The 13,818-nt window shown below is 38.3% G+C and overlaps 1 protein-coding gene across 2 annotated transcripts in view; it reads left to right on the plus strand.

The window, feature by feature from the left end:
* The window catches only part of LOC120515096 (E-selectin-like), a 42,253-nt gene that overhangs the window by 5,688 nt on the left and 22,747 nt on the right, over positions 1 to 13,818 (plus strand). The window contains exons 2-4 of one of the 2 annotated variants that reach the window (XM_039735820.1): positions 5,323 to 5,430; positions 7,765 to 7,959; positions 9,721 to 9,906. In XM_039735820.1, the coding sequence (XP_039591754.1) occupies positions 5,323 to 5,430; positions 7,765 to 7,959; positions 9,721 to 9,906 (489 nt within the window). The remainder of the gene's footprint in view (positions 1 to 5,322; positions 5,431 to 7,764; positions 7,960 to 9,720; positions 9,907 to 13,818) is intronic. The other variant, XM_039735821.1, reaches the window with a different exon arrangement.

Raw genomic sequence — 13,818 nt, forward strand, 5'->3', positions numbered from 1 at the left:
TCATTTCTGAAAGCACACAGTAAAAGAAGATTAAAAATATCAAGAGTTTTTTTTAAAAAAAACTCATAGAAGCATTTCTATTAATAGTTGTAAGGAAGTTTTCAAATGTCTATTACCCCAAATAAAAATTGATTGATTCACGTTAAAACAAAACTATACCAAGAGAGGCCTTTAAAATCGGTTATGTTAAAATCAAGGTTAATACATAGTGTGAAATAACCAGACTCAACACACTCAAAAAGGTTTGGGGCAACCACCCGTATAATTTTTGTGGCTGCAAAAGGGTTTGATGAATAGCACTGATGTGCATGGGTTGGAGTCCAAAACTGAACTAGTTATTTAAGCCAAAGATGGCGGCTTTAAAGGAAGTGATGTCATGTGGGTCGGAACTGGAAGTGATGTCACCCTTGAGGCTGGAGCCGGAAGTGACATCTTTCTTGGGGTGCGGAGCCAGAAGGGACGTCTTTCTTGGTGTCCAGAACCAGAAGTGACATCTTTCTTAGGGTCCGGAACCAGAAGTGACATTGTCAAGGCTGAATCAGGTAGAATTTCCCATATTTGGTCTGCAGAAATAACAGAGGAATTTTTAGTGTACCCCACTTCCCCCTGGCCTGGTGAAGAATTACCTTCATTGGGTCAATTCAGCTTCCTCCTAAGTGCACGTGTGTGACAATAGGTATGATGAATTCTGAAAAAATCACGATCCTTGCAGGATGATTCCATCTTCTTCTGCTGCTCATTCTTAATGTCTAGTCAGCAGCAGGTGATGACCTCCGGCAGGAGTGGTCAACCCTTTAATGGCTTACTAGCTCATTTCATCACCACCATCCCTCAGAGTCTGTGGAGGACACTGAAATCCCTCCTCCCTTCTCCCACTCCCCCTCAGTGTCCACAGGACTTCCCGGATTGGTTGACTGCTCCTGCTTTACTTCATTGCTCAGCAGGAGCGACCCTACTCCCAGAGCACTACTGCTCCACATGAGGTTTCTTCACCAACTGCCATACCTTGACTTGGCCCTAACTGTCTCTTTCTTATATCCTTTGATTTTTTTTTTTTTTTTACCTCTGATAATCTTTCTTGCCTTCACGCTCTTTCTTTTTCAATTGATCCACCTTTCTGGTACTCCCTTCCGTGTTCTTTCCCAGGCTTTTTATACTATGCAGCTGCAGAAGCCTTGATAATGACCCACAGAGCGCTAATAAGGAAACCATCTGAATCAAATGTGTTTTCAAGAGTGCATAATCAGCCAATTTCCCCATCAATACTGAGGGGCAGCTCAGCTTTGCTACCTGCGTACACACACCCACAAAAAATGCTATGTTGGATTGGAACATTTATTTATATATTTATATAGATTCATTTATGGCATTTATTCTTCATTGTCCAATCCTTTAACAAATGTGGGTAATTTTATAATGTTACACATAAGGCATTTTCTGTATTCCTTTAGTTAATGTTTTCACCAAAATTGTGTTATCTTTGCCTAGCAAAGTCATCATTTTGCAGATTATGAGGGTTTTTTATTCTTTGGAAAGAACAATGCATGACACCTAATGTCAGCTTTGATAGTATGTTTTATTTCCTAGTTTCCTTAAGCATACCTAGCATTAGATAGATAGATAGATAGATAGATAGATAGATAGATAGATAGATAGATAGATAGATAGATAGATAGATAGATAGATAGATAGATAGATAGATAGATAGATACTTTATTAATCCCAAGGGGATTAGAATTTATTTATTAATGGAGTGTCACATAGAATACAGCTGGATACCCAGATTGGCCTGTGACTTTTATGCTTTGTAGTATCTTCAATTTTAGAAGGCCTCAGAGGTTTATCCAGCTCTTCTATTTACAATGTAAGAAAAGTGTTTCTATTATTACACATACAGTATCCCTCACAAACTTTTTAATGTTTATTTACATTGACTTGTATATTGGTTCAGGCTACATGAAACATTTTAGCTGTTAACTCATTATGATTCTCAATCTAGAAAATTTACTTACATCCTAGCCTTTGTTTATTTCATTCCTGTCTTCCCAGTTATGACCTAGCATTGTAATTTAATATTTCAATCCATCTTTTGATTCTGTCTTACTTTAAACTTCGGCCCCCTTTTGCAGTCGGTACTGTTCTGTGTCAACTGGCATCATAACTTTGCAAAAATAAAGGCCTTGCAAAGGAATCATATTCTGAAGCACCTATATAAAAAAGAACTTCCATTCTTGGTCACAAGAAACTTCTGTTTTATGACTTTTCATTTGTTTTGCTTTTTAAACTTGCTAACTGAACTGTAATTTAGTGTTTTGATCAAAGTCAGTTGATTAATCCTTGATATTAGTCTTAAACACCTAAGTATCTTAACATCGTGCAGGCCTGCTATATATGGTAGAGATAAATGGCCTCTGACATAAATGGTCACATATAACATTGCTTTTTAATAGCACAGATAGATGGCATGATTGTACTCATCATGATCAGCGATGTCACGGCAAACCGTGTCAGATCAACAACTCAATAATAAAAAGTAAATCAATTTATAAAAGACCCTAATCTATAATAATAAAAGGCAAAGCCCTCACTCACTCACTCACTCACTCACTCACTAATTCTCCAACTTCCTGTGTAGGTAGAAGGCTGAAATTTGGCAGGCTTATTCCTTACAGCTTACTTACAAAAGTTAAGCAGGTTTCATTTCGAAATTCTACACGTAACGGTCATAACGGTCGATGTTGAACTTTCTTATTTATGGCCCCATCTTCACGAAATTTGGTAGGTGGCTTCCCTGCGCTAACCAAAACCGATATACGTACGTATTTCAGTGGTATGATGCCACTGTCAGCCGCCATATTGAAGTTTCCAATGTCACTAATTCTCCAACTTCCCGTTGTCAGGGATGCCAGGGGCGACGACCCGGTCAGGACGCCATGAAGGACCGGAAGAGGGTCTACGCCCGCCCTTGATCACGTGGGGGCCGCCACCCTGGTTGCTTTGGTGGCCACGGGTAGAGGGCTTGGAAGCCCAACCCTGTAGGGGCCCGTGGTCACCACCAGGGGGCACCCCAATGCTTTGGGAACCCTGGACCTCAGCACTTCCGCCACACCAGGAAGTGCTGGGGGGAAGAGAAGCAGGGACACTCGGAGAGCTTCCGGGAGAACAGCCGGCACTTCCGCCACACTGGGGTGTGTCAGCGGGAGATTCCCGGGGAGCACCTGGAGCACATCCGGGTGTGGATAAAAGGGGCCACCTCCCTTCATTCGAGGCTGGAGTCGGGTGGAAGCAAGACAAGGCAGAAGGAGCGAAAGTGGAGGTGGCCCGAAGAAAGGCAAAGTGTTGTATGCCCAGGACTTTGGGGACTGAAGGGGTTGTGTGCACTGATTCTTGCAAATAGTTTGTAAAATAAACGTGTGGTGGTGACTTTCAAACATGTCTGCCTGTCTGTGTCCGGGCCACGTCCACACCGTGTAGGTGAAAGGCTGAAATTTGGCAGGCTCATTCCTTACAGCTTACTTACAAAAGTTAGGCAGGTTTCATTTCAAAATTCTACGCATAACGGTCATAACGGTCAACAATGAACGCCATGTTGAACTTTCTTATTCATGGCCCCATCTTCACGAAATTTGGTAGGCGGCTTCCCTGCGCTAGCCGAAACCAATGTACGTACTTATTTCGGTGGTATGACGGCACTGTCAGCCGCCATATTGAACTTTCCAACGACACTAATTCTCCAACTTCCCGTGTAGGTAGAAGGCTGAAATTTGGTACTTATTTCGGTGGTATGATGCCACTGTCGGCCGACATATTGAACTTTTCAATGGTCTTTGTTACTTATGGGCCCATCTTCAAGAAATTTAGTATGCGGGTTCCCAATGCTAACTGAATCCTACTTATGTACATATATACGTCCATAGCCTGCAACTCGGTCACCGTGTGAGGCACGGCCATATCAGGCTCACTCTTGATATCCGGAGGAACATTCTGTCTTATGTGTTGAATGACTGGGACAGGTTCAAGGTGTGGACTGATGACGGTACCGGAGATAATTAGACTACACAGGAGCACTATAAGAGTGAAATGCTTAAGCCCTTCACCTATGGTTCTACATGTGAGTTGATGGCTGCAGCTGAATTGTTCGGTTGTCGGTTTCAAGTGTACCGAAATGGCCAAATATTTTACACCTTTCGACAACCGCCAATGCTTCTTAAACATCTTAGATTCACAGGTGATGATTTCAGTAGTGGACACTTTGATGTTTATGAATGTTTAAACTCTCAAAAGCTGGATGTAAGGTTATCGATGAAACCGGTTGAATGCTTAAAATGCTTGACAGATGCCGAATTTCACTTCAACACAAGTCCTGCAAATACTGTCGTAATTGAAACAAACCATGAAACTCAAACCGATTATGACAGCAGCAATCCAAGCTGTGAGATTTGAGACAAGATTACTGTTCACATGGCCAATTGTACGTTGCATGCTCAAGAGTAAGCTCAGCGCACAGCTTGGTCATATTACAACCAGAGGGCTGAACTCACAATGTAGTATACAAAGAGATCCTTAACAAATAATTATTGGTATATTTTCCCTCAGTTTAAAAAGGTTTAATTTTCTTCTTAATAAAAATTTTAAGGGAGTACTTCGCCGCTGCGAAGCGCGGGTATTTTGTTAGTACTACATAAAATGCATTCAGATGATTGATACAGCAGACACAGTCCAGATGGGATTTCAGGATGAGAGGTGTATTAATCAATTATCTCTAGGTAACCAATTATGTAAAAAAGAAATAATAAGAGAACCAATCAGCTGCAAGCTCTTCCACCAGCCATGTGTGAGCAGTGACAACGACCTTCCAAAGTTGCCTTGCAATCTTTTTTGGTGAACTATTTACCTTTAAGTATTGCTTTCCCAGTTCGGTGCAGCTCAGTGTGTCTGGGGGTGTTCAGGGTGCAGAAAGGTGATACTAGACTCAAAGGAGGATGTGAAGTATAGGAGGTTAAAGTCCACCTGCTGCTAATAGCGCATTACAAACTACTATGTAACGGATACGGCTTGGGTAAAGTTAAATTAAGAATGTAGTATGCCAAGAAGTCATGTGCACAGTTAAATTATATTAGGAGTTTGTGATAAATACTGCTATGGGACAATGGAAGGGTTACATATTATTAATAACAACTAATTAACAAAATACAAAGACAAAAAAAATGTATGCATTAAGTGGGGTTTGCTCCATTTGTGTATCTTAAAAAGCAAATAGTTCTTTATTACCAAACATTTAGTAATGGCTTATAATTAAAATGTACTTTGTTTATCTCATAGCTGACTGCAACAACTCTTCATGCAGTGATCATGGGTTCTGTGAAGAAAAAATAAATAATTACACATGCAGGTGCCATGAAGGATTTTTTGGACCTATATGCCAGTACAGTAAGTATGCATACAGAGCTGTTTTTTTAAAAAACAGTGTTTTTGAGTGTATGTGGAAAGTATTGTGGTAGGATTGTGATTAGTGGTTGTTATGTGAAACGTACAGTACATTGCCAGTTACAATACAAAGAATCTATTGTTATGCTCTTTCAATAAGCAATTAACTCAAAGAAAATCCTAATTTTCAAGATGTAGTTGGATGAATTTCACTTGTATATCACACTAAATTGTAACAAGTGGCAGAAACTTAAATCCTGTGTTGTTTTTCTTGCTGTTTTTTTCTGGTGTTCAGGTATTTAAGTTTCTCTTCCATAAATTAATACACTTCTCTTTGTTAAATGATCACCTCTAATCTGGCCATGCATCTCCTCCACATTGAGCTCCTGATGCTTTTAAATTGGTCTGCTGCCACTTGATCAAGACAAATTGAGCTGAAAATGGATTACCACAATACCATATAACTCTTACCAGGGTATAAAAATGACTTTTTCAAAAATTGAAAATAATGTCTCTTAAAGATTTTCAGTCCATAATGAAATATTTATTTATTTTTTTCCCTGCCACCCTTTCATGACAAAACAACAGTTACTTTGTTCCCATATAGTAACATTCATATTACAATATAGCTGAGAAGGGTTTCGATCACCTGTAAATTTCAAATAAAAATATAAAATATATACATTCTGAACAAGAACAGTATTCCATTTTGCATGATAACTGACATATACAAGTCACCTCCATATATCCAGCCATCCATTATGTTTTCTTTATTAGCTAATGGGAGACAGAGTCTATTACAGCAGCACTGGTCTCAAGACAAATATCAACCCTAAGTGACTTGCATGAATGAAATGTTTTTGTAGTTGAACAGTGAATAGTCAATTGACAGAGAAAATGACAGTTATAATCTTCTTTGTTGTTGATATGGTTGGCTGTGTATTGAAACATTAAATCAGTAATTATTGGATATCTGAGAAGTAAAGTACAACTGCACACACACACACACCCATCCAAATTCATCAAACATCCCAAAGGATGCAGAGTGGGCTGTAACTGGCACTCAAGAACACATGCCTTATCAGCAAGGGCAGTGTTTGGGAGTGGCAAGTGGGGTTACCACCCCAGGCCCCACACTTAATGGGCCCCGCTTTTGAGGTCCGTGTGTCCTATTAGAGCGGACTTCTCAAGTTATATTCTTCAGTTATATTTTGACGAGTTTCACGTGTTATCTTGCAAAAATTTAGCTGAATACTGTAATGATAAAATCCGGTGTATGTTAACATTATTTTTATTAAATTCACGCACAAGTTTATACAGTCCTCCAATACTGGTAAGAGCATTTGATGTTAACCGGCCCCACGTGGGTTTGGTCATCTCTAGGCCCTGCACACCCCTAAGGCCACCTCTGCTTATCAGACACAGGTCTAAGTTCGCTACTGGCCATAGATGGCTGCTAATACAGCAGAGGGTGTTTTTGATTGATAGGATCTCCATGACATTTCTTTGTATAGTTAAACTGTCCCTCAGAATAACTAAAAGTTGTGAAATGCCAATGAGTAGATAGAAAACTGATTGAAATAGCATACATTTAAGTTATTTAATTTATTAATTAAATAGCTAACAAAAGCAATGCAAATTCAAAAAGGAAATGAGAATACAAAATACAGATGAAATCTAGCTATCAAAATATTAATTTACAAAATGAAAGAATCAAAATACAAAATTCAAAAACAGTACAAACCAAAAATAAATCCAAAAATCAAAAAGACAAAGAAGAGATTTTAAAGAAACAATAGCAAAATATCAAAAAAGTAAGAAATTAAAAAAAAAAAAACTCCAAATAACAAAAGTCCAACATCTTAAAAAGGACAAAATTTCAATACCGGAAGGGCAAATTAAATGTTCAAAAGAGTGCTTAACTATAAATGCCTCATAAGGGAATGCCATGTACTTTAGGTGAATTGACCACTCGCTACTGCCTTGTATGTGCGAGTGTGGCTGTGTTTATGGGTGGGCCCTATGCTGGACTAGTGTCTTATTCAGGGTTCGTTCCTGCCTTGCACTCAATGTTAGGTCTTCACAATACTTCTAATGAATTAAAGAGGTTATGAAATGAAAAATGTACTGTTAATTTTAATGGAATGTTGATGGGTGGTGGAGCCAGTGTAAATATAAAGGTGTGGTGCTTACCCATAACGTGAGAGCTGCCCTTTAGACGAATTGCATTTTGACTTAATATAATGCATTATTGAACCTACTGTACTGCATCCATTTCCACCTTTGTGAAGGAGTAATGATGTAACTTTATGTTTTGCAATATCTATTTTAATATAGATTTAAAAGAATCAGCATGCAGCATTCTACATACACCTGCTAATGGCAGAATGAACTGCACTCATCCATTCGGAAACTTTAACTACAACTCCAGCTGTGAATTTGACTGTAACAAAGGCTTCATCAGAAAAGGTGCAGGAACATTGAGATGCACAGAATTCAGAGAGTGGTCTGATCTGCAGCCCGTGTGTCAAGGTGGGCTAAATGTTTTAATTCTTCACAGGAAAAAATGCCAGTGCCATATTAACTCTTGAAAGTTTAAATAATCCTTAAACGTGAATGTGTCAAAACAGGTGGTTTTGCTGTTTTCAATAATTAAAGAAATGTTCACAATTAAAGGTAAAAAGTAAACTCTGTCTTGATCAGTGAGTCCTACATATTGCTATCAACAACTTGTACCCACCCCTCAATCCTAAATTGAATAAAGCAGCTTTGAGAAAGAAATGACGATAAAGAGCACAAGCCCAATTGGAGGTGCTATATCTGTATACAAAAACAGATCATAATCACAACATATTAACCTTTATATATGGTTAGCTTTATGCTGATTTTATGAAATATTCCAATTTTGTATAACAATGAGAACATGATTCTGGGACAGATTTCTGTCCTGTGACTCTAAAGTGGATTGAACAGATTAGATGATGGATGGATTTAAATTTTGACTGCTTTGGGAGCAAGAATACGTGAACCCATAATGTGATAGCTGCCCTTTAGAAGAACTCCAGTTTGACCTGTTGTAATGCAGCATTGAATCGATTGCATTGTTCCTATTTACTCATTTATGGAGATGTAATGATGCATTTTTCTGCTTTGTATACATGTGAATTAAAGTGCAACAACTCTATATGGATAAAATCCAATGTATGTCTGTCTGTCTGTCTGAATGTATGTCCACTTTTCACAAGAGAACTACTTAATGGATTTAGATCGGGTTTATTCTATAATTTTCTTGAAAATTCCGTTTGATTTTGCGACTTCTCTCATCATGCTAAGAATCATAATTCACTTGAAGGAGCGATATATTCGCGCTAATCCAAGACAGGGGCTGCGGGGAGGGGAAGTGTGACGTCAGGAGTGGGGAGCCGGGCAGGGCCCTCCTCACTGTCCTTTTTCACTAATACACAGTCTGAGCCGCGGGACACAGCCAGCTATAAATAAATCTGATCATGGCACCATGAAATGCACTCATCCATTTGGAAACTTAAGCTACAACTCCAGCTTTGTTTTTGACTACAATGAGGGATTCACCAGAAAAGGTGTTGGAATATTGCAATGCACCAAGTCTGATCTGCAGCCCAAGTGGAGAGGTGGGACAAATGTTTTACTCCATTCCAGGAAAAACTGCCAGTGCCAAATTAACTCTTTATCAAGTTAAATAACATTTTAAAGTGTATTTACAGAATGAACGTTTCCATGTGTACACATTTTCATTATTAATCTAACGCTGATGATTTTACTTAAGCACTGAATCCTATAAATTGGTATCAATAACTTATATCCACACCTTAACTGTTAATTGGATAAAACAAATTTGAGAATGAGGAGCTACTGTATAGTGAGCATATGCGCAACTGGAATTCCTGTATTTTTATGCCAATACCTTTCATAATCATAAAATATAAAATACTAACTTTTATATATAGTTACCTTTATGCTGACATATTCAAATTTTGGTTATACTCATACTAATTAAAACATTGTGCTGGGATAGACTTATGATCTGTAACTCTTAAGGGTATCAAACAGATTACATGATGGATGGAAGTAAATTCTGATGGCTTTTGGAGCTGGACTAATCATAAAGGTGTACTTGCTCAGCCATAATGTGAAAGCTGTCCTTCAGAGGGCTATCACTTTGAGTTATTGTAGAATCCTTAAACCTGCCACTTATTGATTCCCTCCATTATTGAGGTTTAATGTACAGTATGCTTCCTCTTTGTCTTCATTTGGCAGCATCAGAATGCAACATTCTATATGCACCTGCTTATGGCAGCATGAACTGCTTTCATCCATTTAAAAACTTTAGCTACAACTCCAGCTGTGATTTTGACTGTAACAAAGGCTTCATCAGAAAAGGTGTTGGAACATTGCGATGCACAGAATCTGGAAAGTGGTCTGATCTGCTACCCAAGTGTCAAGGTGGGGCAAATTTTTACTTCTTCAAAGGAAAAACTGACAGTGTCAAAGAAATTCTTGTCACATTAGATGTTAATTGACCCTTAAATATTGATATGAAGAAGGTGTGATTCCATAAATTAATTAGTATTAATCAGTATGAATTTTATCCTTGTGAATTTGCTGTACCCTATGATGAAATTAATATCCTTAATTGAAACAAAAAAAAAACAATTGAGAGCATTGCTTTCACGTTAACAATGAAGCATTATAAAGACACATTGCTGCTGGCATAAAGGAGCCCTAGTGGCGTTTCCTGACACACTTCTGCTGACTAATTCATTGGCTGAAAGTCCACAGTGTTCGTGTGACAGAGAGAGGATGTGCAGCATTGCTCATAATGGCACTCAGTTTTGTTTTCATTTTCTCCTTCGCTTCTTCCTCCAGCGGGTTCAGAGTGTGCCCCATAACTGAGCCCGGCCTTTTTATTTAATGCTTCGATTCTGTGGACCTCTCTTGAAGTGATGTTATCAGCCCAGCATACCAGAGTGTAGAAAAATCACAGTAGTTATTACAGAGGTGTAGTACTTGTATCCACTGCTCAACCCTGAATTGAATAAAGCAAATCTGAGAATGACAGTGGTTCTCAAACTGTGGGACGGGCCCCCCTAGGAAGTAACAAAAAGGGGGATGTGAAAACAAGAATCGAAAATATGAAAAATACATCTATTGAAACCAAAACAAATTTAACTTAAACTAAATTCTGATACTAGAAAAATAAATATAGAGTTAGACAAATGTCGATCAAAGTTAAGTAGGTATAATAAAATATGCATCTATGATATATCATTAATTGAAAAAGAACAAACTGGTACTTAGGGGGGCACGATTAAAACTGTTATGAAAACTCAGGTTGCAAACACTTAAAGGTTGAGAAACGCTGGAGAATGAGATGACATTAAGTGCACATGTACCCAATTGCAGATTCTGTATCTTTATGAAAAACCATTTCATAATCATAACACATTAATCTTTATATATGGTTACATTTTGCCCGATTTTTTTTATGGAATATTTGACTTAATGTATATATCAATCGGATGTTATTTTAATACAAACCTTGTTTTCATATAATCTCAATCTATCTATAGTGAACCATTTTGGAAGGGGAAATACAGATGTTTATTACAATAAATTGCATATTTTTTCTACTTGAGGCTCAAAGTGGTAAAGTAACTTGCTAAGAGTCATTTGGTGATTCTGCAGTGAGACAGTACCTGAATCGTCATGACTTCCTGCTAAATGCCTGTAACTAGTAGAGTACACAGCTTGCCAAAGTCTACACTAAGTGCCAGCAATCAGTTGAAATCTAAAGTGGACATGGCATACTTCAGATTACTCAGTCCAATGTGCATTTTACCCTCAAATGTGAAAAAGTTATTCACATTAAGAGTTATCACAGAGAGTTAAATTTGCAATATTTACAGTTAGGTCCAGAATATTTAGACAGAGACAACTTTTTTCTAATTTTGGTTCTGTACATTACCACAATGAATTTTAAATGAAACAACTCAGATGCAGTTGAAGTTCAGACTTTCAGCTTTAATTCAGTGGGCTGAACACAAAGATTGCATAAAAATGTGAGGCAACTAAAGCATTTTTTTAACACAATCCCTTTATTTCAGCGGCTCAAAAGTAATTGGACAAATTAAATAAGTGGAAATAAAATGTTCATTTCTAATACCTGGTTGAAAACCCTTTGCTGGCAATGACAGCCTGAAGTCTTGAACTCGTGGACATCACCAGCTGCCGGGTTTCCTCCTTTTTAATGCTCTGCCAGGCCTTTACTGCAGCGGCTTTCAGTTGCTGTTTGTTTGTGGGCCTTTCTGTCCGAAGTTTAGTCTTCAACAAGTGAAATGCATGCTCAATTGGGTTAAGATCAGGTGACTGACTTGGCCATTCAAGAATTTTCCACTTCTTTGCTTTAATAAACTCCTGGGTTGCTTTGGCTGTATGTTTTGGGTCATTGTCCATCTGTATCATGAAACGCCATGACTGCATTTAGCTGGATTTGAGCAGACAGTATGTCTCTGAACACCTCAGAATTCATTCGGCTGCTTCTGTCCTGTGTTACATCATCAATAAACACTAGTGTCCCAGTGCCACTGCCAGCCATGCAGGCCCAAGCCATCACACTGCCTCCACCGTGTTTTACAGATGATGTGGTATGCTTTGGATAATGAGCTGTTCCACGCCTTCTCCATACTTTTTTCTTGCCATCATTCTGGTAGAGGTTGATCTTGGTTTCATCTGTCCAAAGAATGTTTTTCCAGAACTGTGCTGGCTTTTTAGATGTTCAGCAAAGTCCAATCTAGCCTTTCTATTCTTGAGGCTTATGAGTGGCTTGCACCTTGCAGTGCACCCTCTGTATTTACTTTCATGCAGTCTTCTCTTTATGGTAGACTTGGATATCGATACACCTACCCCCTGGAGAGTGTTGTTCACTTGGTTGGCTGTTGTGAAGGGGTTTCTCTTCACCATGGAAATGATTCTGCGATCATTCACCACTGTTGTCTTCCGTGGATGTCCAGGTCTTTTTGTTGCTGAGTTCACCAGTGCTTGCTTTCTTTCTCAGGATGTACCAAACTGTAGATTTTGCCACTCATAATATTGTAGCAATTTCTCGGATGGGTTTTTTCTGTTTTCACAGCTTAAGGATGGCTTCTTTCACCAGCATGGAGAGTTCCTTTGACCGCATGTTGTCTGTTCACAGCAAAATCTTCCACATGCAAGCACCACACCTCAAATCAACTCCAGGCCTTTTATCTGCTTAATTGATAATGACATAATGACGGACTTGCCCACACCTGCCCATGAAATAGCCTTTGAGTCAATTGTCCAATTACTTTTGAGCCCCTGAAATGAAGGGATTGTGTTAAAAAAATACTTTAGTTGCCTCACATTTTATGCAATCTTTTTGTTCAATCCACTGAATTAAAGCTGAAAGTCTGAACTTCAACTGCATCTGAGTGGTTTCATTTAAAATTCATTGTTGTAATGTACAGAACCAAAATTAGAAAAAAGTTGTCTCTGTCCAAATATTTCTGGACCAAACTATATTTAGAAGTGATATTTCAAAATTAAACAAATGTCTCATAAGAGGGGGATAAAGCAATTAAAATGCAAGGAACTGACCTGGCCATCCTTGCAAATTTTTTTACAAATGAGGAGGGATTATGAGAAGGCACCTACTGGATTTATCAGATAAGTAAAATTTGTGATCTAATATGTAACTGTAATGCTTTGTTACTCCAAATGAAGACATTTGAGCTGGAAATGAAGGAAGAGCATTACCTCAAAATTAAGCACATCACTTGTTCTTGATAACAGAAAGTTGCAAGGCAGCAGAAGAGTTATGAACATGTTATGGTATCTTGCACATGCCACTTATTTGCATTAATGATTGCCTGATGCTGATATGGTGCTTAGCATTTTCAGGGTTTGGTTCTTTAGGGATGTAAAAGCTGAAGAGTGAAGACTGGGCTAGCCAGTGGGCCTACTAAACATCTACTGTACATCACAATATGGATTGATGTGGTATGTAAGGCTGGTAGTAGACATTACCTTTTTCATATCGCACATATGAGTGATGTTGGCATTAGAAGACCTGCAGCCCATCCTAAACTGTGTTATAATTTTATAGCATTTTGTTGTCTAAGTGGCCACTCACTTACAGTTCTACTCATGGTGGTGATAGAAACAGAATTCTAGCCTGACATATAGTTTATTCATTTGGGTTTACTGTGTAAGAAATATTGTTAATTAAGCTTTAGGGACTAAATGGGTTTCAAGATGTAAACTGAATATAATGAACAGCCAATTGAGACGTGTATTTATGAATATGCCTAAAATGGGAAAAGGAAGAAGAAACAAGAA

This window comes from Polypterus senegalus, chromosome 14 (assembly GCF_016835505.1).
Source record: "Polypterus senegalus isolate Bchr_013 chromosome 14, ASM1683550v1, whole genome shotgun sequence".
Classification (NCBI taxonomy): Eukaryota; Metazoa; Chordata; class Cladistia; order Polypteriformes; family Polypteridae; genus Polypterus; species Polypterus senegalus.